This window comes from Seriola dumerili, unplaced genomic scaffold, assembly GCF_002260705.1.
Source record: "Seriola dumerili isolate Sdu_G_001 unplaced genomic scaffold, Sdu_1.0 BDQW01000149.1, whole genome shotgun sequence".
Taxonomy (NCBI): domain Eukaryota; kingdom Metazoa; phylum Chordata; class Actinopteri; order Carangiformes; family Carangidae; genus Seriola; species Seriola dumerili.
The window spans coordinates 9,764,302-9,789,936 of record NW_019174404.1 but is presented as its reverse complement, the minus strand read 5'-3'; the positions used below and the strand labels follow the sequence as shown (position 1 = coordinate 9,789,936).

The following is a 25,635-nucleotide window of genomic DNA, read 5'->3' as shown; positions in this document are numbered from 1 at the left end:
CTGCTGACACCAGGGATTCCCATCTCAGTATGCCTCACAAGAGCAAAAAAGACAAGGTAAAGTAGCTTTTGATAAGTTCTTTAATAAGTGTTATTGTATTATCTTATTTTCTCATTTATTTGTTTATCATTGTTCAGGAATCATCCAAATCTGGAAGATCTAAAAAATCTGGAAGTAAAAATGGGCCTGCAGATGACCATGAAGTAAGTATTTTCACTGTCTAGAGAGGGCTTGCATTGGCTACTTTATAAAAAATGTAAAATGATGGAGTAATTACACTAAGCGGCACAGAATGCTACTACTATGATGTGTATATATACCATGGGATACCACATCACACATCACAGAGTAAAGTCAGTGTAAACTTCAAAACAAAAAGTAATAAAAAGTATTGAGTAATAGCCTATTTGTTTCTATAGAGATGATAAAGAATTGTATACTGGGGCACAGACCCCTTTTAGTTAATGTGCTTTTTAGAAAATTTGTTAATTTAGTCTTTTTTGGTTTGTTTTTGATGTTAATCGGTGTCATAATGAGCAAACAGCATGAGGACTAGAGGTTTTCTGAAAACATCTTTTTGCCCTTGGGTAGCCAGTGTTTAGATTCTACTCAAAAGCTTCACTGTGATGATAGCAACTGACTTACTATAGCTCAAACACACATACACATTAAATATAGCCTATCACAAGCACACGCAAGGGTATGACGGATTAAATCTCGTATTTATGCTCTAAATTCCTTACACTGTCTTGTTTCAACAGTTGATTTTACACATGCTCTCTGTGACCAATTGTTGACAAGTTCTCTAGAAACTCACTAATCATCCATTTGTTTTTAGATTTAATGAGTTTTGTTCTCATGAAATGCACACAGAGTTTCTCATGTGACATCACAGCAGGATCTTATGACTTTATTTTCTCTGAAAGCACTTGCATTCGAACCCTAGCCCTCCCCATCACCCCCCGTTTTGCCTCTGAGTATAGTACTAGGCATTGTAGAAGCTATTTTTGTCCTTATTGTTTCTGACGTAGGCTACATCATTGATGCTGAGTGTAGTACATTGAGATTGGAAGAGACCTGATTGATTGACTGTTGGACCTGCTGTTTGTTCCCATCGACGGCTTTATCAGCTCTATCTGTGCTCAATCATTTTGTCCACTGAGGCCCATCACAAACTCTGTCAACAGATGCGGTACAGCACACCACCGGCTGTGATCAGGTTGCTTCACTGAGAATCACCTGATCTGATTCGGAAAGGAACTTGACCCTTAACCACAATATCGTCACCCTCTCTCCTCTCCTCTCCTCTCCTCTCCTCTCCTCTCCTCTCTTCTCCTCTCCTCTCCTCTCCCCTCCGACAGTTGAGTAAAATGATTCCTGTATAATTTCCTTTGGAGAAGGAACTACCTTGCCCTACCCTGCTCAAGTAACGGGAGCCCTTCCTCTGCACCTCTTGTTTCTGCAGGGCTCCAATAAGAAAGTGCCTCCTGCAACTCAGCTGATGAGGGTAAAGCAACCGGGGTCACACTCGGCCATGAAGAGGGAGAAGAGGTTCAGCACTTCCTCTTTCCCCCTCAGTGCTAACAGAGAACTACAGAAACTACCTGCACTAGCAGGTATGACTCCTTCACTATACATTATCTCTATAAGGAGCTTTTTTTCCTGCTTCCTGCTCCTCTATATTTTCCTCATCTGTAATAACTCACATTCATTAGCTGATACTCTTCTTCTGGAAAATGCTCTCTAAGATTGAATGTTTGGCCTATATGGATGAAGAGAGTCATATTAACAATTCATAGCCTTGGTGGATCCTCATAACCACCTTTTTAACCTTGAGGTCTTTGCTCACTACATAATTTATAGCTAAGCAGACTGCCCAACAGCTTTATCTGTAATGCAAATGATGTGCAATCAGCTGCATCTCCAGCCGTACCTGGAGGAAACAGATATTACCCCCGGAGGGCTCGCTCATGTAAGATAACTCTGACTCAGACTGCATGGATAGGAGACCAGAAGACAGTAGAATCTGGGTCATCCAATAATAACTCAAAACATAAGCCCAAATCAAACATAAACTGTAAACCCTGATCGGGAGAAGGAGGCATCTCAGACTTGCCTGCACTGCACTCTAGCATAAGCTTACAGTATGTTATTAATATTAAATAACACAACCTGACCAAGCAGTATTAAAACTGTGATGGGAGATTTGGACTTGTTTTAAAGTTATTTCAGTGATCACCAATCAGTAAACAAACCTTAATAATCATAGCAAGGCAAGCTGGCCCCACTGTCAGTGTTTTAATTTATCGTATTGATTGACTTTGTTTGTACATATCAAACTGATGCCGATTATTAGACAAAACAGTGAGGTTGAGGTTTGAACATTTACATCAATCTTTCATGGCTTCTTTGTTTACAGACATCATTACAGACAGGATCTGACCCTAAGTGGTTTCCTGTAAACTACACCCAGCTATGCTTTGTTCTCATACCTGGATGAGCTGGGTGACACGACGGAGACACAAAGGAGGTGCACATCCCAGGGGATTTGCAAGTTTGATTGGGGACGTGGCGCCAATGTGTCACAATTCCTGTTTTCTACTTGTATATTTAAGAACACGTTTTATTGCTGGGAGTTTTGCGAAGAAGCTGAGAGAGTGTAGAGGGATAAGAAAATCATCTCCCTGACCCTTCGGTTGACGGTAGTGACCTGGACAAACATGCATGACCAGGCAGGGCCTTGAGCATGACCACAAATTACACTCCTGACAGTGCATGGACTGCTCAGAGATTAGAGGTCGGATGCAGTCAAGATACTTACTTTCTCAGTCACCCACTTACAATGGATAAGTTGTAGCTGTATGTAGTATGTTGCATATAAGTCTCTAAGTTTCATTCTAAACTATACTTTTTGCTTGGAAAAGCAGATGCTAATATTTCAGACTTATCCCCCATACTTGTGACATATGTGAAGTAAACCTGAAAGACTAGATGATTCATCAGTTTGTAGATGGGCAGAGAATTGACCAGCATCTATTTTAATAAATCATAAGAATTCAAAAATAATTTTTCAAGTAAAAATGTTAAATATAACCTTGTTCCAGCTCCTCTCCTGTAATGAACATTTGTCATTGTTTTCTTACATTTTATAGACCAAACAATTAATTGATTACTGGAAAAAAAAAAATTGCCAGACTAATCGATGGCAGAAATAATCGTTTGCCGGAAAGATCTTTAACGAGGACTTTCGCACCAGCTTCTCTGGATCTCTGAAATCTTTATTTTGTGTGATTCATTATTTTTGTAACAGATTATAGTGAAATATTTCAGCTTTACAGTTACATTCAGTTGCAGTAGCCTTAGATATAGAAACTGGCAGCTTCAATGGTCTCCCTGCAAAGAAGGATTTGTTGTGTGGTTTACTGGCTATACCTTTTAAACAATTTCTCTGTTTGCAATATGATGTTATGTGTAAGATGTTATACTGTCCTAGCGTCACCTCACAATATTTGGTGGGTTGGGCACTTGTGTGTGCGTGGCTCCAAATAAATAACTGTAACTGCTGTTCATCAAAATAACGCTACAGAGAAAAATACTAAATAAATATCATAAAACATCACATCTCACTGAGTAGTACTTAGAGACCAGAGTCAGTGTACACAGAGAATACAAGAGAAGTCAGGGCAGTATTTGGAAATGGAGTTTGTTTGTTGCTGCAAGAGAAAGCTATTTTTTTTTTTTGCAGACCTCTCAAAATGGGCAGTCAATGCCGCAGGCTTTCAAGTCACTTTTTTGTTCTCTGTGTGTGTGTGTGTGTGTGTGTGTGTGTGTGTGTGTGTGTGTGTGTGTGTGCGTGTGTGTGTGTGTGTGCATGAGAGAGAGAGGGAGATGGAGGGGAAACATGGGTCTGTGTGACATTACCAGATGAGAAGTTGTGTATATTTTGACTAGGGAACAAATATGATACATTTTAGCTGGTCTTTAACAACAAGTGACCACAGAAACTCTTTGGTCACTTGCTGCTGCAGACACAGCTTTGACAGTACGGCCACACTGCCTGTCTGGTGAGGACGAATAAACAGTGCGTTGTTCCAAATGTTGGTGAAACATTTATTGATGAGCTTGTGTTACAGAGGGCTCTTACAGACGTCACCGCCTGTGCTGCCATCTTCTGGTTGAAAATAGAATCGGTGCGGTATCTTTGACTGTCCTGTCTGTTTGGGTTAGGCTGTTGACTTCATTTGAAGGTTAAGGCTTGTGTTGTTTGGTAATTTTTTACTCTCAAAAACCTCATGAAAAGATCAAAACCAACAGTGTGTTAGTCTGTCTCTCAGTAAACAACACAAAGTCTGCAGGACCTATATAGGAGGGCTGGGGGGCCTTTTACCTGTCTGTGCCAAAGGGTACATTTTCTCATAATCCGTCCATGAATACTACTGTATCAGGCCACACAGATGATACATGTTATAAAGATCAGTTCATTGTTGGTTTTGTTCTTTTCGTGGGATTTATTGACTAATGCAGGTTATTGCCAACGAGAGAAATTGTCTATTTACTCAGTCTATCCTGCTAGTAGGAAGTAAGTGGCAGCTTCTCTGCAAATACCGGCGCCCGTTGTCATGGCTGTGGAATGTAATGGCAGAGAGTGAGAACTGCTTAGTTATACACTTGGCCTCTCCTCCCCTCATTGAAGTAAATAGAAAAAATGATGAAAATAAAAAGGATAAATGAACATGCTACTACACCTACCAAGGCAAGAATTAGCTGCCAAGAAGAAATTGTATCTGTCAAAATAATTCAGACATATATTTTTGGGTCATATATTTTAAAAATCTAGCCAGTTTTCTGCACCAGGACATTTGTTTTATTTAATAAAAAGACATTTTGACATTTAGACCTCAACATTTTCCCAGAATGTAATGTTTATTGAGTGGTAATTTCAGATGCAGGACTGCTGATCATCACAGTGTCTTTGGTGGACTCTTAATTAAAATTTAATTAATTGTCTAACTGTGTCCATTGCTGGAAGACAGAACAGTCCCTTTGTTATTAAAAGACTGTGAAAGGACTGTGAAAATGGTGTGGTGAGTCCCAATGTTATGAAAACTCTGGTCGGCCTTGTGGCATGAATGTGGTTTCGCTCAGTGTGTCCTGTGATAAATCACATGAAACCAGTGGAAACTGCTTCATTATGTAAAGATGAAATGCAGATTATTCACCTTGGAGTTTTGGACTTCTGTAGGGGTAATGATTTCCAAAATGGATATTCACTAAAGCTTTAGTCTAAATATACAGTACATATCCTATATAATTAGAGAATTAGAATATAGTTATTTTATATGACACCTATTTGTTTCATTTCATTGTTTCAAAAACAAAGCGTAAGAGTCAGTAGATAAACTTGCAGACAGGCTGTGTGTGAATGCCGTGTAGAGCTGCAGCATTTTCCTGTTGTGTGCCCCGTGTATTTAATATTCTATCCTTTTGCTTTCATTTCCTGTTTACAGCTAATTTTTCTAAGCACATGTACGTCACTCAGAATAACATAATGCAGCAAATTCTGCCTTTGCTCCGAATAGTGTGTGACTCATAAAATCCTCTCACAAAGTACATTATGTGGAGCCGCTGAAGATGGTTGATTGTAGTTTCATTTTGTTCTTATTGGAGAGAAGCATGCGACAGTCTTTTATATGTCTTTTTAAACTGTCTTACAGGACTGGATCTAATCATTTATTTGATTTCAAGCTATGGGTTATATTCAGCATTACACTACACTATAGAGTGACATGGTCTTTCATCTTGTGTAGTGAATAATCACACCATAGCCTCCACTGCGTTTCTTTGGCTTTTCTTGCTGGAAAGCACCAAGTCCCCAATAGTCCTGTCCTCAGCCCCTCATGTGGTTTCCTCTCATCTCCTCCTGTTCCTCATTGAATCCAAAGATTTGAGGCCCCCTCTGACCCTCTCCCCCACCTCCCTTTGATAAAGAACCAAGCAGAGATGACAGGAGGAAACAATGAAAGACTTTGAAGATTCAGCTGGGGCCTCTCTCTCTCTGAGCACACTCAGAGTAAGTTATTTCCAAATGCTTATCCTAAGTCAGATTATGCTGAAAACCCTGCTAATGGTTAAACTGTGGAAGAGACTTAAGTCAATCTGATCTAAGATCTGTAGCAGGGTCTGCCTTGCAGAGCGTCACCAGAGACCAGTGAGTGGGGAGGAGGAGCAAGACAAAAAATTCCAATGTATGTCCCGCCCCCTGTGCACCCTCTCAGCCAATCGCCCCCCCTCTCTACCAACAGCCTTTGCCCTCATTGCTCCAGAGCAGCCTGAGCTCGGCCAATCAGCTGGCTCCTTCACTGCTTACATCACTAACTAGCCAGTTCCCTCCAGCAGCAGAGCTTCATTTTCTGATCTGCTTTTGTGCTAAAATGGAGGCTGGCCTCTCGCCCTGAGTGGATCGCCTTCCTGGTTGAGGTTTAGATGTTGACATGCAATAAATCTGGAGACAGGATGGTTGTGGATGCACCTAATTCCAATGGGCCTTTTCAGCCGGTGGCTCTTATGCACTTCAGAGGTACGTAAGGACAAATTATTCTTCCTGTATTGTCCTAGGGAATTAAGGAGAGAGAGAGAGAGAGAGAGAGAGCAGTGTGTTGCTGTGCTCCTGTTCCCCTCCACTGGTTACTGCTTGGTTAGTCAGCATTCAGACGTTTGAGATAAGATCATTGTTGCTGTGTTTTGGAAAACAGCTCAGTTGTATTTGAAAGGGAACCGGGGAAAGGTTGTTTGTAAGGCTTGTATGCATAGCTGTGAGACACGGGAGCTACATAAAAATCTGGTTTTACTAGCTAGCAGCTCTCTCTGCCCATCCCCCCGCCAAGCTAGTGATGTCAAAGGAAGTGAGGTCATAGCCTAGGGAAGGGTCTTCTCCTTAGTTTTTCATGTGTTTGATGGTAATTGTGTGCTTCTGTAGTTATATGTGCGAGTGTTAACCGTAGTCCTCAAAGAAAAGCTGAAGAGGAATCAAATCTTGGCTGTCCTCCTCACCTCCCTGTTAGCTGCTCTACCCGGCCCAGCATTTTTGTCACACTCCAGTTCATCTGGGCACAAATTGGTCATAGTGTGTAGGCTTTAGACAGCCACTGCTCTGCAGCAGGCAGCAGCCCCCTTCTCCATCTCCCCTCCCTTTTCCCTTGTTATCCTCCTGTGAGCGACATGCTTAGGCACCTTCGAGACATTTTTTCTCAAAACAAGGCACAAGGAATGAAATCTCAACGTGTCTCCTAAGTGCAGATCTTTGTCAACAAAGCGCCGCTGTCAATACGACCCAGCCATCTTTGTCACAGCAGAGCAGTAATGTTTTAGGATTACAACATCGAGCTCGGCTTCTTAATATGTGTACAATGCACTCAGTCATGTTTGAAAGGCCCAGCCTGTTACCACTGTACTCGGGTGCAGCCCGGCGTTAGATGAAGCCTTGGGCAATTATTGATTACACTCTATTGAGCCACAGAGGCGACTGCCTTGAATGACAACTCAGTGTTAGGGAACAATCAGACTCTCTGCCTCTTTCCTCTCATTGTGTGGCCTTATCATTATAACCCTGTTCACACCAAATGTCCTATATCCAGACCTTTCCAGATTGACTCTAGATACAGTTGAGAAAAACTGCAGTTTATACATAGCATTTGAAAGTGTCTCATTGTAATGTTTGACTGACCACTTAAAAGCAGTTTTCACTTCACTTCTCACATTTGAAGAAACTGAAACTACTACTAAGCAAAAAAATTACATTTGTATATGCATGTGTGCAGGATTATGGTGTCTCACCCCAGGTAGAGACTTAAAAACCATCATTCGTGTTTGTTAAGTATTTTTTAGATCTTGACACACACTACACTACAAATTAGTGGGTGGCCCTTCAGTGTTGTCAGGAGTGGATTCACATTCACACTTATCCTGTTTTGACACACGAATCCCAGACCAGCTCTGGGTCAGTCTCCACATCTCAACATTTCCTCAGTATGATATAGATGCATTCATGCCTGTATTTAGCCATCTTCACATTATCAGAAATCAGTCTTTTTTTCTTTTTTGAGATGCAAGATCTAATTTTAATAATAAGTACTGTGGAGCGCTTCTCGCCATCATTAGTCATGGGGGTCTGCAAATTGCAGCTGTGAATGTGTCTCATGTGTGGCAATAATGCATACCTTAAACTATTTCCAAACAACAAATGGGCGGCGATCCAGGACCTTTACTCTACAGCATACAGAATATGCTGAATGCATTCTCAGGTGTTGCTTACAATGCAGCCTAAACAGTTTTAATGAATGAATGCTTATATGCCGTCACAACTGCAACACACTGTCCCTCTACATATCTATAAATAGTAATCAGTCAATGTTTACATTGATCATAACATGCTGTCGATAAAGCAGATTGCCAAACTAGTTCTAACTCCAGACTAGCAGCTGTTCATTTGACCTATTTACAGAGAAAAAGTGGAGACTGTTGTTCCAATGTGACTCCAGTTATTTATTGTCTTTGTTTTGCACAGGGGGGCATTAAGATAAATCTTTTTCTGTTCTCTCCAAAACACGATACTTGTGTGTCTGTGCATGCGCATGCTTGTTCTCCTAAGGCTTCTGTTAGTTACATTAATAGAAGTCACATTGTGCTTAACATCAATTTTGAGATCTCAACACTGGGCCTTTATCTGTTACACAACAACCCGCTGGGTATTTTCGGAGTGTACAGAAACTTTATAACGCAGGCAGACAGACTTATGTAATAGGAGCAACACAAGTCTGACACGGTCAGGGGTGCAAGGCATGGCAACACATTCCAGTCCAGCTTCATGTCCCAGTGCAACCAGCACAACTTACAAAATATGTTACAACACAAAAGTCATGCCAAGCGGAGAGAAGGCGCACCGAAAGATAACAAACAAATACGTGAATATTACTCTTGTTGACCTATCAAGCCTCATTCTAAAATGTGCTACGTCCACTTAGGAAAACAATTCTTTGCTGATTTTGACCAGATAATAATAATAATGATAATGATAAATGTCTTCGACGAACCTCTCTCTCTTATGTGTTTTAAATCAGGAGCACTGGCGCTCGTAGTGTTTTCCTGTTGTGGCAGCGACAGCCCCACTGGCCGTCAAATCTTTATGGAAATGGCCGATAATGGCAGCTCACACACTTACCCTCTCTCCTCTGGAATTCCCAACATCTCACTGTCATCAAGATAAATTGGCTGACTTGAAACTGACACTGCAGAAGTGTGGTGTTTGTGCGTGTGCGTGTGCGTGTGCGTGTGTGTGTGTGTGTGTGTGTGTGTGTCCAAGCCAAGTCTCCATTATGTCTGAATAGGATATCTCTCTTCTTACCTAGAATCTGCCTGTTTGCAAGAATGTCAAGCACCTGTGTGTGTGTGTGTGTGTGTGTGTGTGTGTGTCCTCTATTCGTTTTATGGCCTTTGTCACGCTTTGAGTACATTCACTGAAACTAAGATATGAGCAAATAGGTTTAGCTGCCCATTATTTCCCTAAAAGTTGCTCCTTCTTATTACACACCTGCACGACTGAATTGGCAGAAATTAATGCCAGTTTGTATATTTGCTCATTACTTTCAGTCTAATTAAGACAAGATGGATGGCAGCAATGTAACACAACAGAATTATATGGTTTTCTACATTTCTGCAATCATATACCATGTTTGCAGCGCTCTGTTTGCCCTTATCAGTCGGTTATTATTTATGCATTTTCTTCATCTGAACCCTGTGCCAAATTCATAAAACATTATTTGTCTCCAAACCTAATTTGCTTATCTCAGTAATTGGAAGCCTTCTGCCCACAGGTTACAGTACAGTCACAGAAGAAGAATGGAATTCATCTACTTTCTGTTTTGCTCTGATGTAAGCCATGTACTGACGGGGGACAAATTAAAGGAAAAACCAACATTAAGTGTCTCAGTAAGGTGTTGGGCCACCAGAACAGCCTCAATGCGCCTTGACACTGATTGTTCAAGTCCTTGAACTCTACTGGAGGGATGAGCACCATTCCTCCAAAACATATTCCCTCATTATAGTGTTTTGATGATAGTGGTGGAGAGCGCTGTCTTAACACATCAGCCTAGAATCTCCCATAGGTTTTCAATTGGGTTGAGATCTGGTGACCGTCAAGGTAACAACATATGAGTCACATCATTTTGATACTCATCAAAGTATTCAGTGACCCCCTAATGCCCTGTGGATGGGGGCACTGTCATCCTGGAAGAGACCACTCCCATCAGGTTAGAAATGTTTCATCATAGGATAAAGGTGATCACTTAGGTGATCACTTAGAACAACCATGTATTGATTTGCAGTGATCCTTCCATCTAAAGGGACAAGTGGACCCAAACTATCCCAACAACCCCCCCCCCCAAAAAAGATAACACCGAAGAGGTCAAGCATTGTACCATTCTCTTAATGTACGCCACACATGCACTCGCCCACTTGTGGAGAATATGCTGAAGGATGACTCATTTGATCATATCACTTTTTTTCCACATCTCTGTAGTGTAGTGCCCATGGTTATTTTCACCACTCAACTCTTAAATGTGCATTCATCTTTGTAATGATGGACTGTTGTTGCTGACACAGTCTGATCACGTCCTGCATTGACAGTCTCTCACCTGAGGAAGAGTTTCTCCTCTGTTTTTCCTTACATATCACACATAACTTGAGAGCATCACGGTCATCAGATGTGCACTGTCAACCACATTGTCCGATCCTATTTACCGACGTCTTTCCCATAGATCTAAATGCAGACGTCACTTTAGTCACTGTTCCTATTGAAACACAAACACTAGACCATTGAGTAGCCTTTGTGACTGAGGCTCCTGCCATCCAGGCCCCAACAATGAACTCTCTTTCGAAGTCACTTAGATCTTTTCCTCTTTCCTCTGCTCACCATTTTTATACTTGCCACAGAGCATGACTGGATGTTAATTGCTTCACTGTACCATGCAGTGTGTCTGTGTGGAAGCATCTGCATTCGTTTGCATGTTTCTCCACTTGTTTTCCTTTATTTGTCACTCATCTGTATATAACTGATCTAATTCAGCTCACCCATGGCGCCAACATCCTCCTCGTGTGCCAACAGCCTCCGAGCCTCAGTGCCAGCCCCATTGTTAATGCCACACCCTTTACTGATTGGTAATTATGGGGTATAGGAACCACAGTCTTTACTGCACGGGATTGATTTTTCGAGCTTTAACCCCGTAGATGGTGGTTATGCTGTGCTATGTATATGGTTTTCATGTTATAATGATATACATTTTTCTCACTTCAGTGCCTTACACCTTCTGTCGTAGCTGTGGATACCCTTGCAGGATTCCTTTATTTAGGGTTGAATTTCAGAGAATAGCGATTTACAGGAGGCACTTGTGGTTGCAGAAATATTTCAGTGTAAAGCCACTGTAGGTGTCATATTCTGTATACATGTGTGTAGGCCACCTGAACCTAACTTAACCCCCTGTCCTCTATCAAATACAGAACACACTTTATCAGGAGAGACATGAATGAAAGCATGAATATGAGTCTAGCAAACTAACCGCATTTACGTCTGTTCTGATGGCGCATTGTAAGTCACCAGCCACCACATGAGAGCATCTTGATCCGACAGACCTCTTATCAGTGTCGCACGCAGCTGCCTCTGTCAGTTACATTAACCCACACCTGGAGGGATACTGTGACATCACTCTTTTTTTTTTTCTTTTTTTTAATAACAGCTCCAGGTGAGGTAATACAGATTCAAACCTTCCATCAGTCAGTCAGGGAAGGAACTCTTCTCTACCCTGAGGTTATTAAAAGTTTTATGATGTTTGGCATTTAAGATAAAAATCTTTTAAAAACATGTCCCTTTATCTAATCTATAAATGGAAGTAGGGGCTATTGTGAAATGTCATTCTAATTATGGATGATAGTTTTATTTGCATTTTTTTTGGCATTACATTGCCAAAGGCACTGGATCATTTACCCCCCCCCCCCCCCCCCCCCCCACACACACACACACACACACAACCACACACACAAAAAAAAAAAAGTTGTTTTAAACAGTTTGCAGTATCATACAAAGCTACTCAAAGTCACAGCGTCGTGTGTTTTGCTTGTACAGATTGTAAATGAAATTGACTGCGCCATAATAGCGATTTAATTGGGTAGCCGAGGGACGGGGAAGACGTTTCCTCATTTGTGACAAGCGAAGACAACGCCGAACATTGTAAGAAAGAGAAAGAGAAACACACTACATCAAAGTTGTGTCACATAACTACATAATTATGGTGTCACTGTGTGTTATTACTGCGCCACATGAGCAGGTAGGAATTTAGTAATGGTGGTTTCCTCTTTATCTTGTCATGCGTGAACTGTTGACTTGCAGAGATTGTTTGTTTACAGGCCTGTGCTCTTGAGTGCTCGGGCGGAAATGAAGTGAGAAAGGAAATCCTCAAATCACCATGGACAAAATATAATGACAGACTTAAATAGCTAGGTTTTCTTTATGAATATAACTTTGTGTGACTGTGACCGTTCACCTAGTTCCCAAATCCATCATCCTCCATTCCCTCTCCGTCCTGTGTTTTGTCCTCCTCTCTGCTCTGTTGTTATCCCCCCCCTGGGCTCTAACCATCTCAGCCTTCCTCTCAATGCACTTAAGTCTTCATGACTCATTTGCCAGTCTAAATCACTCTCTTGCTACCTCCTGTTACTTTCTTCCATCACATTGTTGCTTTAACTGTCATTCTTGACAGTTAAACCGCCCCCTCGTTTCTCTTGTGACCCCTCAGTCTTTGAACATGGCTCCAACCTCCGATATTCTCAACCGCAACATTTCATCACCACTGGGTAGCCGTGTTACGCCTTCAACTCTCTCTCTCAGTTGTCCCAGGACTCATTCCTCTCTTCTTTTTTTTTTTCCCCCCTTTCACCCACCTCACTTTTCTTCTTCTTCTGTCTTTCTTTAGATGTGGCCCCCGCGGAGCAGGAGAAGCTCTTCATACAGAAGCTACGACAGTGCTGCGTTCTTTTCGACTTCCTGTCTGACCCGCTGAGCGACCTGAAATGGAAGGAAGTGAAGCGGGCGGCGTTAAGCGAAATGGTGGAGTACATCACCCACAACAGGAATGTCATCACAGAGCCCATCTACCCGGAGGTGGTGCACATGGTCAGTAGAGCTGGGGGTGGGGGGGTTATGTTTGCAGTTAAAGCTGAAGATGAGGGTGAAACTTGGGCTGAGAATAGGGGCAGGCTGTAGCTGCAGGACGGACAAATAGTGGGTTCGTGTCCCAGCTGATGTTTGTTTGTGATGTGAGGTTCTTTTTCCTCTTGGGGCTGGCTTTCTTAAAGTATGAAGTTACAGTCATCTATTCAATCACCTTTTATGAAATATGTTTTTATAAGTAAAAACTGCAAAAGATTTGCTTCACAAATTTGCAGCTTTGATTTGTCATATATATATATATATTTTTCTTTGTCATATATGTTAGTAAACCGAATATCTTTGGGTTTTGGCCTGAAGGTTGGAAAAAATAAGTGATTTGGTGATTTTGACTTGGGCTCTGGGAAATTATAGTGGGCATTTTTAATCAATTTCTGATATTTTATAGCCAAAACGATTGATTTTATCTCTAAATTGCCTGTAATTGTGAATGTGAGCCTGAGCAGTTGTTCATCTCTATATGTCAGTCCTGTGATCATCTGTCAACCTGTACAGGATGTACCCTGCCTGCAACCCTTAAGGGATAAGAGTCTAGCTAATGGATGGATGGATGAAGAAGAATGAAAATAATTATTAGTTGCAGCCCCAATCTGATCAGAAGTTTTTGTTTGCTTTCCTTTTTCTTTTTTTAAACTAGATGGTGAATAAGAAATTCTGGTGTTGCCATTTAGAATGAAGAAGGCTAAAGCCTCTGGGGAATTGGAAAAATTAATTTTTTAGGTCATTTATTTCTTTCAAAAGCTTAATAAAATAATTGGTAAGATTTAATGTATAGAAATGTGAATATTTTTCTACTCTCCAGTGCCAATTGATTCAACCTCCACTCTGTACATGAAAGCTTTTTTATTACAAGAGGGTCTTTCCCAGCAAAGGACTTTCCACTACATTTTTAGCAAAGCTACAATGGTTTGTTTGGAATCTGTGCTTTTACTTTTGATTTATGCCAACTAAACTCAAACAAATCTGAGCAAAACAATATTATCATGATGACATACACTTTGTTTATCATCACGATCTTTAGAGTGCAAAGATACAGAAATGGCGCTATAAACATGATGAAAACACTGACGTTTTAGAAAGCTACTCCTCCCTCGCCGCTATTATCTTTTCATCATCGAAAGCCAACAGCAGAATTGCTATAATCACGGTTATGACATTTCCATTTACAGGTTCTATTGTGGAGTTAATGCGCAGTCATCTCCACAGCCTGTTCTGGGTTAAAGTGCAGCACAGCCTGGACAGTCTATCTACCTTGTAGCTTGTCTTTTCAAACAAGGCTCCCAGTGTTTTAGTAGGCCACCTGCAGTGTCCCATGATCTGCCTGGCAGGGAACAGCAGCCCACAGGGGAGTCAGTTGACACTGTGAGAGACCAGAAACACAACACACTTGGATTATTGTGGGCCAAACCCTTGGAGGCCAGTTGCAAAGTTAACATTAACCTAAAAAAAAATTTTAAAAAGTGAACTTAGCAAACCTAAGATGGGACATTTCATAAACATTTAGACTTTTAACTAAAATTTTGTTAAATTTGTTCTAGACACTGTGGCAGTGGTGAATCAAGAAAAACCAAATGATGAAATGTGACACTAAAACACGTGCTCCTAATCGTTAAACACAAGTGGCCAGGAGCTGAATAAATTAGCTGTACTCCTCATATGATGCCAGCATTTATAATCAACCTTTAAGCAAACTTTCCACAAGCAAGTGCATCTAGTATATGACTGCCTCTGGCTTTGAACTGACTCCATGTGCTTCAGACTGTTTGGAGACTTGCCCCAAAGGAGGCTGTGCGGTATGTCCTGGGAAGAGAGATGCAGCTTTTACTTCATTTGCACAGATTGTTTTAAAACAGTGCAATGTTCAGGCAAAGTAGAGTGAAACTCAACAGGGTTTATGAGAAGAACTGAAGAATCAGCTTCCTTGAAAAGAGTCGAATTCAGTCAAACAGTTAAAAGAAGCAGTGGTTTGGTGTGGTTTCACTGTTAGTTTGACCATATGTCATAACGGTAAACATTTATTCACATGTGGGAAACTTCAGACAGGAAGTTCAGGTCTTGCTGTATGGTTTTCTTTTTTTTTTCTTTTATGAAAAACATTTTGTAACCTATCCTAACCTAACCTGGGTAGAGCCATTGGCTGTTTTTTTTTTTTTTTAAAACTTAAATTAAAAAGCATGAACTATGGCTCCGGGTTATTAAAACAAAAGGAAGTTGACATGAATAGCGCTCTGTTCGGGGCAATAAAAATTCAGGGTATCATTTTTGTTTCTCTTCTTCCAGTTTGCAGTGAATATGTTCAGGACATTGCCTCCATCGTCCAACCCTACTGGAGCCGAGTTTGATCCAGAAGAAGATGAGCCGACACTTGAAGCGGCATGGCCACACCTCCAGGTTGACATTTTAATCATTGAATCATTTGCAAAACAATGAGCAGTTTATAAATGGTTCTTCTCTGAGCATGGCTGAAAACATGCAATAAAAAGAAAAGAATTAACAGCCAGCAATCACCATGTAACTGCACACCCAGAACTGAAGTACACAAAACCTCTTGAAAATCGTCTACTTGATTACTAAACTACTTCTATGCACTCTTTAACTTCATTTTGCATGAATTCCTTCCCAGAATTCATTTTCATCCCTTTGTTTTTGTCTTGTGTGTTTCTGTTGCAGCTCGTCTATGAATTTTTCCTTAGGTTTTTAGAATCGCCCGACTTTCAGCCTAACATAGCGAAGAAATACATCGACCAGAAATTTGTTATGCAGGTAAGAAAAGAATATTTTGGCAAATTCTCAGACTGTATAACAGCAAAAAAATAAATAAATAAATAAATAAATTATAAGAAATTACAGTTTTTCATGGTGACTTTCATTGTGGTAACATTTCACTTTTCTTGGATTGCAGCTCCTAGAACTATTTGACAGCGAGGATCCCAGAGAGAGAGACTTCCTCAAAACCACCCTCCACAGGATCTATGGAAAGTTCCTGGGGCTGAGAGCGTACATCAGAAAACAGATCAATAACATTTTCTATAGGTCGGTGCAGTTCTCCCACTGCTCTGTTTGTTTTTAATCATGTATACAAAGAGGAATGGTCAACATCTGTTTTGCCACTAAAACCAGTTCCTGTTTGTTCTCACAGGTTTATCTATGAGACAGAGCACCATAATGGTATAGCTGAACTACTGGAAATACTTGGAAGGTACGAGCCTTTACTGAAGTTACAAGTTTTGTTGCATGCAGCTGTAATGTCTTTGTGGCTTTTATGCTACTTTTATATGATGGCCAGTGGTTCTTGTTCATTTCTACTGATGAAACAATCATCACACAGTAGAACAAACCATGAAACAGAATTCCATTTAATTTTGTTTTTAAATGTGAGCATTTCCTTAGTATTTTTTTTTTGTCATTCTTTACCAGCTATTTAATCATGCCACACTGTTTTCTAAATGTTCTGATAATTCCATTATCTTTTTATTTTACAGCATAATCAATGGATTTGCCTTACCACTAAAAGAAGAGCACAAAATTTTCCTGTTGAAGGTTTTATTGCCTCTGCACAAAGTCAAATCACTCAGTGTCTACCATCCACAGGTAAGTTTGTTGAGTGCAATGTTTTGTTTTTTTTGTTTTTTTAACTGTGGAGCTGTTTGGAAAGAGCGATATAGCACATACATTATTTACCTCGTGTATTTAAATATTCTTGTCCGGACCTGCTTTAAGTACACTCCTCCACTGCTGCAGGTTTTGTCAAAAACTGGTGTTGCGTGTTCCAGCCTGTCTGTGCCTCAGGCATCCCGTGTCCCCTGCTGTGTTACCTTTTAGTTTGCTTGTGTATAAATTCAAATACTTTGACAGTTTAACGATCTCTATTTGTTTGTGTTTTGCAGCTGGCTTACTGCGTGGTGCAGTTTTTGGAAAAGGACAGCACTCTAACTGAGCCGGTATGTCAGATAAAAATGTGGTAGAATAATTATCATTTCTTTGCTTAATACTTCTTGCTGAGATTCCTCCTTTTAGGCCCAAATATAATGTAATGTTTTGAAGCACATGTTTGGCTGTTTTTGGATTTGTCTTGCAAGATTATAAATTCCTACATTCATTTTCTTGGGTAGTTCTTTGTCTGATATTTACTTCCTTTTAGCCTAGAAGATTCTTTCTCTTTATCTTACCTGAACAGTTATTCAATATAATCATTATCCTTCTCCACCATCCCAACAGGTGGTAATGGCTCTACTAAAGTACTGGCCAAAGACTCACAGCCCCAAGGAAGTGATGTTCCTGAACGAACTGGAGGAGATCCTGGACGTCATCGAGCCCTCTGAGTTTGTTAAGGTGCAGGAGCCCCTGTTCAGACAGCTGGCTAAGTGTGTCTCCAGCCCCCACTTCCAGGTAAACGATGGGTATTCATAATATTTCAATCATTACTCAAGGAATTTTAAGTTATTCAAGCGCCTGACAGACTGAGGTATTTTGTCTATTGTTTCCTGTAGGTGGCGGAGAGAGCCCTGTACTACTGGAACAATGAATACATCATGAGTCTGATCAGTGACAACGCTGCAAAGATCCTGCCGATTATGTTCCCTGCTCTGTACCGCAACTCGAAGACTCACTGGAACAAGTAAGATACTAGAGTTGAGCATCTCCGCAAAGGCCGTGCTAATGTCCTTTTTAACGCACTGTATGTGCTTCACACTGCATTTAACACCAGTCTACCACAACACACACCCGACAAAATAGCTCGCATAGTGATATCTCAAGTGTGTGTAGATGTGTATATATATAGAAAGGGTTTGGTCACAGAATGTGAAAGCACTTCATCAGATGTATTTATCATAATGACTTTTTAAAAGGCTGCTTCACATAACCAACAATTCCTTTTTTATTACTGCACCTATTGCTGCAGATCAGCCTTTTATACACGTTTGAAGCAAGACTTGGAAAGAATAGTTCAATATTTCAACTCAAGCTGCTTCACATTAAAAATAAAATATGTGTCACAATCAAGAGTTCAAAGCTTTATATTTTTGTCAGTAACTGTCAGTCTTTGATAGTAATCGAGGTTTGATGCTGAGGGGCTAAACTGGCCATTACAGTAATACTTGCGTTTTTACAAATTTGACCTTTAACTAACTGTGTGTGTGTGTGTGTGTGTGTGTGTGTGTGTGTGTGTGTGTGTGTGTGTTCACAGGACCATCCACGGCCTCATCTACAATGCTCTGAAGCTTTTCATGGAGATGAATCAGAAGCTCTTTGATGATTGCACACAGCAGTTCAGGGCTGAGAAAAACAAGTAGGCAGCAGCAACACGGACAAGACTCTTCTCCCACTCAATTAAAGTCTTTTTTTAAACGTGATGTCTGAGTGACACATAATTGCAGTCGTTCCTTAAAGGCGGCAGCCGAATTGTTGTGTTGGATTTCACATTTAATCAGCGGAGTGGAACAGATTAATGACAGGAGGTTTTGGTGCTTTGTCCAACAGAGAGAAGGCAAAGTCAAAAGAACGTGAGGAGGCTTGGATCAAGATCGAGAACCTCGCCAAGTCAAATCCACAGGTGAACAGTGTGTGCAATTCTTTAAATTCATCTGCCCCACCCCACCCCACTACTAAAGTGTGTGTGAGTGTGTGTAGGACTATATAATATGAAGTAAGTGTCTTGCGCTTCCTGTTGCTCAATTGTAGTTCCTTTCCCATCTTGTCCTGTTAGGTTTGCTTAGATGTTTTGATGTAATGTTTTCCAAATTCCTCTCCTGGTAAGGATGGAAACATTTTGACGAGTGCTCTAAACATGTGCTTAGTTGTGGTGCATGGTATGACAGGATCCCTGAAAGTCTTTGACTCAAGAGTAACTTGCTTTTTATATTTCTCTGTCCCCTTCCTAAAACTGATTTTATCATTACACCGACTTTATTAAAGGACTAGTTCAACATTTCAGGAAATACACTTATTCACTTTGTTGCTGACTGTACGACGACCATCTTAATACCACTCTCATGTCTGTACAGTAAATACGAAACTACAGCTACCAACAAGGTTAGCTTAGCTTAGCACAAAGATTACTGCCTCTGTCCAAGCAAAAAAAAAAATGTAATTGGCAAAATGTCGAAGTATTCTTGTGCAACAAAAGTGACAACTGACGATCTCTTAACTTCATTTTAGAAACAAGTGGCTTTTTCATAATCACCACTTGCTCTAATTCCAAATAAATCAGCACTGATAATGTTTTTAGTCATTTCTAGTCCTACCTCAACTAAAGCATATTACCCTGACAACCACAGTAGATCAGTTCCTTATTTTAATTCATTCATTCAGAGCCTCTTGATTCATTCTACTTTGCATGCGACTGAAAGTCTTTTCTCCATCCCCTTTGTGTTTTTTTTTTGTTTCTGTTTCCCTTTCTTTTCAACATAGTTCTCTATGTATGTTGATTCCTCTGACCTCAATAGTCCTGTAGCAATGGAGACGGATGTCCCTTTGATAGAAGATGTTCAGAGGTTAAAAAAGACAGTTGAGGAGGGCGCGACTCAGGTAAACCTGACTTTCTCTCTGTCTCTGTTCATCTTTCCTCTTATAATCACTCCATACATTGATAAATTTGTGTATTACCAAAGCTTGCAAAGTCTTCTAACTGAAGCTATTTGCACTACAGGAATTATCACTTTATACAGTGTGTATTAAATATAGTCTGTTTTATTTTATTTTATGTATTTGTTTATTTATTTATGTTTATTTTTTGAAATTAATCTTAAGGGCTTAAAAATGCAGAAACAAACAAATCTGGACTAAACACTGGAATCAAGAGCTTTCTGTTTAGTGCGTTTACTTCCCCTTGCATGATGTATAAGTAGTAAGGAGGCCCAAGTGTTCAATATTATATACAAATATAAGTAATTGATAAATAAGTAAATGATAAGTAATACATGGTTAAAATATATATTAATGAACCAATAATCAATAATAATACTAATATGATACATTTTGATATCTAGGTTTATTATTCTGAAATGTTATTTCATTATTTCTATAACTGGTGACAACTGTCAGGAAACTGAAATAAAAAGTGACATTGTCCCCAAAATTCCATTACTAATTTAAAAAAAGATTTATAATAAAAATATTAAAATTCTATAGTAAAATAGCATTCGACTCCAATAAAACTAAGCAAGAATGAACGGTTGAGTTGTAATGATTTCCTATTATTATTTATTATTAAATAAGTAATTAATTAATTAATTTAGTTTATCATTATGTAAGATAATACACCTTTATTTGTATAATTATTCATCTCATCATGTGTTATTTTTTTCATATTGAACACTTTGGTGCTCCTAAGTGTAGCGCAGGACGTCTGATGTTGTGTATTTCATTTGAAGTTGTTGTTTTAATATTTTGGCCTCAGTACAGCATGCTTTAAACTCAGTCAGTCTTGGTTTTCCTCTTGTTAATTAGATTTTGATGTATGTAACTGAATTTTGCTCCAGCTGTTGTTGTGCTTCATTTCAAAGATAAGATCAGAACAGGGACAATTTGCCATGTTGACAGAAGATGATGACATGAAATGTTATAAATAAGCCTAAACGTCTTCCCGTCTTCCTTCTCCATTTGACAGTTGCAGCATGACCAGCGGAAAGAGCGGCCCATGGTGCGACGTAAATCTGAGTTGCCTCAGGATATCTACACCACAAAAGCCTTGGAGTCCCACCGCAGAGCTGAAGACATGTTGACCACCCACGATGGACTCTAGGTCCCGCCACCTGCCGGCTCTTGGTTCAACTGCCCCCTCTACCCTTGACAGCCATGGACATCCTCTTGGCCCAGGCGCCAGAACTACACTGGCGACCCACACTGGGCTCTCATCCCTCTTCCCACCATTTACCCAGAATCCTTAGTTCTCCTTCATTCCTACTGCCCCAGTGCAGAAGCCCTGTATCCACTTCCCTCAGATTTCTGCTTTCTCAGGTTTTTTTCTTTATTTGAAGAGGAGCGGGAGTGTGTTTATGTGTCTTTTTAGCCCTTGCCACATTCAGCGTGTTCTCCCATTGTTTTCCCTTTGGTTCCACTCACCTGGTTCCTTCATTCCTTTCTTCCAAACTTGTTCACAAAGGATCGGACATGGTTACATAGGAACTGACGGACTCACTGTCTAAGGATCGTCTCTTGGTCTCTGCTTGGTTTTCTTTTCTGTCAAAGGGAACAAAAACAGAACCTGTTGGTCAAATGAAAGACAAGACTTTCCTCTCATCTGTTGTATGTTTTCTTTATTTTTTTGCTCAATCTAACGGACATCTTATCAGTGCCAAGACTGTTGTGCTCTTTATGTTTGTTTTGTTTCATGTTTTTATCTGTGACTTTAACAGGGACACTTGCCTTTGTTTCTGGTCACTGGTGTTTGAATTTTTTTTTGTTTTAGTTTAGCACACTTAAGACCAAACTGAGGCCTGTCCTTAGCCTTGCAACGTCCAGGAAAGATGGCAAGGAAAGGGGAAGTTGTCCTGTGGACATCTGACACTTTCCATTTTATTGTTTTGTGCCATATGCCGCTCTTTTATATGCTTGCTTCCTTATGTTCATTGGCAATATTTGAAAACCAGACCATAGTGATGCCTAGACGGTTCAAACAATGGTACTCACTGTGTTTGAGTTTAGTAGATGAGGATGAACCTGAATGAAAGCTCTCTGTATTCGCTACCTAAGTTGCAGTATACTGGGCTTTATAACATGTATATAATGGCTACATGCCGAGTAGAAAGACTGAGAGCACGGCTGTGCAATGTTCAAGGTGAGTGTTGGGTTATATATATATATATGTACTTTAAAATGAACATGGATGATTATCTGTGTAAAGGAAATATAGTCAGATGATCTTTTTTTACTGTGAGAGGAGGCACAGATCTGTTTGTGTGTTTTAACACCTAAAAACTCCACTCACTGATGGTTTCTGGCAGCCATTACTAAGTTAGGACCTCTTCTCATTATGTTTCTTTTTAAAGAGCATGAAGGTATATTGGTATTGTTTGCTATAAAGATTTTAAAATCCTCATTATTAATTAAAAATAGGATTAATTTATTATCAAATGTGAGACCTGGCAACCTCAGTAGCTATTAACATTCTGGCACGATTAATATAGAAATAATTTGATGAGAGCTACCAAAAACCTTAAATTTAAATTTAAAGTGTGGCATGTTTTTGTTGCTACCATTCCTGAATTCAGTTAACTGGTTTGCGGGGTATGTATATTATACACTTCTCAGTGAGGAAGTTGTTTAAGGTTGGAAAATATCTTCCAGTCAGTACCATTGTTTAAACTGAGGAGGTCTGCTAGATTTCTTCATATTTGACGTGTTGTATTTCTTTGTCTTGTCTCTGGAGGTTAATAGCGTGGATGTCAGGTTTTGGATTCTTTTTTTCTTTTTTTTTTCTGGCCATTCAGAAAGCCCAGCGCTGAAACAGACTGGTATCAAATGGCCACAAAAATGCCAGATGCTGAAAATAAACTGACATTGTGACTTGGCTTGTTAACTGTATTAATACTGTATTTGCTTGAATGCAAAAAGATGTAAATTAAAACTACCATGTCAAACATGTACCTTTTACCCTGGAGGAATGCCATTCACCAAACCGATTTCTGTTGTTGAGGTCATTGCATTTATGAAACAGTCCTGCTTGCTGGGAGAGATGTTTTATGGATTTTATGAGTTTGAGTCAGAGATGTTAGAGGTTTATTTTAGTGCTGAAAACAACAAGTCATCCGTGTTAGCAAGAGATGATTTAAAAATGATTTGGTGGCTTGTTCTTTCTGCAGGATCTTTGCAGATCTTTTAATTTTAACATATTATTTCCAAAACATGATAACTTAAAGTGTCCTTTTGTATGTGACCTGTACTATATGATTCATTTAATATTGTATATATGATTTACCTTGTTTCATGTAGTGTTATATATCTAGATTAATTTTGTACAAATTGTCCCTCTGTACAGAATAAAACATCAATAGCAAGTAAAAGAAGTCAATCTGGCACATACCGTTTTATTTCTCCTGTTTTGGCTGTACTTCCAGTGACACAAGAATTTAGAAAATGTACTTATTTTTCTTATTAAAATCTGCAAAGTTTCCTCCCTCCTCTAAATAACTGAGAAAATGTTCAAGCCCGTTGTGTGCTCCTATCACTGTCTTTAGTGGTGTACAACTATATAGAATGAATAAAGAGATTATTTGAATATATATTTTCAACCATGCATCCATTTTGGCTTTAATTAACTGAAAGGGCACACATCTTAAACGTAAAATATATAAACAATTGAGTCTACTGTAACAAGGATTAAAGAAGCCTGTATTACTAGTAACATTTGGGCTACTGGAGACCCTGTGTTCTCTTTAACAGCCCACAAAACATACTTAACATGGTTTAACAATTTGATACTTTGACATTTCCTAATGTTATGCTCCATTGTTTAGGGTCTCACAGAGCTGGGTACAGAAGTAATGTGTCCTTTCATGGTTAAATACAACCGTTTTACATAGGTTATATATCAGTGTTTGCTGTTAACAGTAGTTGTTATGCATCAGTACACTCCAAAACATCAAATGAGTCAATCTGAATTTCTGTTACTGGAGTATTATGAGTTTCTTCATTAGAGGAGTCTCATCGACCCTAAACATAATGTAGGATAAAATATTTTACAGTCTTTGTCTGTGATAACTAACAAAAGGTATATGTACTTGCACTATGCATAGTCCATATAACATATAAAACATATAGAAAGACTACTTTTCCTTTTCCTTGATTTATATTTGTTTGAATAGCTGATTTTCAGCATTACCACTTGTAATATTTTTCTACATATTTGGGTTTTAATGAGTTAAAAATAAAAGCAAAGGTATTTAAAGGGAAAAAGTTCATTTTAATGTCAATAGTCAAAGGTTTAAAGTCAATAGTAAAGTCATTTTCAATAAAACAAGGGTTAACAATGACAAACAGAACTGGCATCTATCAAAATCATTCTGATTATACACTGTATGTCTTCACTTGGTTTGATATGTTGGTAATGTTAATGGCAGTGGACGGTTTTGAACACAAGGGGGAGCCAGATAGTTGGGAATGGACATTTAGTGGTTACCTTTAGTAGTTACTAACAGTAACTATCAGTAGTCAATTATACCAAGCAGAGAGTAACATCTGCAACTCCACCTGCAGATGTGGATGCAGCATTTATCCCACAGGCCACGTCAAGTATCTGAACTATGGATGCTTTGAAAAATAATCTGGAATCCAGTAATCAGCAACACAAAAATAATCCATATCTCAACCAAAACTCAGATTTACACAATAATCAGCCCCTCACATACACCGCAATGACAATGTCTGTCTCACTGGTTTTCCAGCAGCACCCTCACATGATGGATGCAACAGCAATGTGAACCATCAGCGTTTGCTAGTGAATAGTAACCGCAGAAAAACATCACCACGTTGTATTATTATTATCTGGAACTGCACCACTGACAAGTTAAGTTTGTTTAACATTTCATGACCAAATTGACAATTCTGTAACATCAACAATAACCAGTTTACCACATGAGGCTCAGTCTACTCCAACTGATTCATCCTGTAATCGTGCAGTACTACTGTGATGTACAACAGAATCAAATACTGAATACTTGTTTACATGTGACATACACTGAAGCAGAGCTGAAATGATTAGTCATCTAATCAACTGACAAAACATTGATAATCAATTCATTTTTCAAGCAAATATTCCAAACATTCTCAGATTTCAGCGACACATTAATGTTGGTTTTCTTTGTCAAATTTAACTCATTACTGTTATGAATATCTTTGGGTTTTGAACTGAAATGTGAAGATTTGAAGCCATTTTCACTATTTCCTTATATTTTAGACAAAATGATTAATCAGTTAATCAAGAAATCGATCAAGTTAATCAATACTAAAAATAATTATTAGTTGCAGCCCTACATTGAATTAAATCTTTTTTAGTATAATTAGTATAGTATAGTTTAAGTATTTAAATGACCAAATAACGTAAACTGCTGCAGACAGCAAGAGACTGTTCAATGCATTTAATCATTTTAATGGAGTTCCAGATCATTAATAGAGACTTAATCGTTCTTCTGCATTGAGCCAATTACATTTGAGAAAATGATATGGGAAGGCAAAGCTCCTTCATAGGGAGAGACGTAGAGAAAAAAGGGGTCAACCTTTTCTGCTGAAACACGTGCTTTATGGATTACTTCCTGTTTCAGTAATGAGAGTGTTTTTGTTTTGATGTCGTCAACCTTGCATTCCTGTAACAGTTGGCTGTTGTAGCTTATCTCCCGGTGCAGACAGAGTATTAAATCTTGATG

General features: G+C 39.4%; 1 protein-coding gene across 4 annotated transcripts; it reads left to right on the top strand.

The window, feature by feature from the left end:
* ppp2r5c (protein phosphatase 2 regulatory subunit B'gamma) lies at positions 1-23,505 on the top strand. Of its 4 annotated transcripts, XM_022750139.1 has the most exons (16): positions 1-56; positions 138-203; positions 1,466-1,616; positions 13,020-13,219; positions 15,554-15,664; positions 15,944-16,036; positions 16,176-16,306; positions 16,413-16,472; positions 16,756-16,864; positions 17,161-17,214; positions 17,492-17,662; positions 17,764-17,891; positions 18,462-18,563; positions 18,755-18,827; positions 19,685-19,801; positions 20,883-23,505. In XM_022750139.1, exons 1-16 carry the CDS (start codon positions 30-32, stop codon positions 21,015-21,017), a joined length of 1,728 nt encoding a protein of 575 aa, XP_022605860.1. In that variant the 5' UTR covers positions 1-29; the 3' UTR covers positions 21,018-23,505. The 4 variants fall into 4 exon arrangements, with proteins under 4 accessions (XP_022605860.1, XP_022605857.1, XP_022605859.1 ...); XM_022750136.1 differs by lacking the exons at positions 1-56; positions 138-203; positions 1,466-1,616 and adding an exon at positions 6,400-6,577; XM_022750138.1 differs by lacking the exons at positions 1-56; positions 138-203; positions 1,466-1,616 and adding an exon at positions 6,400-6,577 and having other exon boundaries at positions 19,720-19,801; positions 20,883-20,969.
* The last annotated feature ends 2,130 nt before the right edge of the window (positions 23,506-25,635 follow it).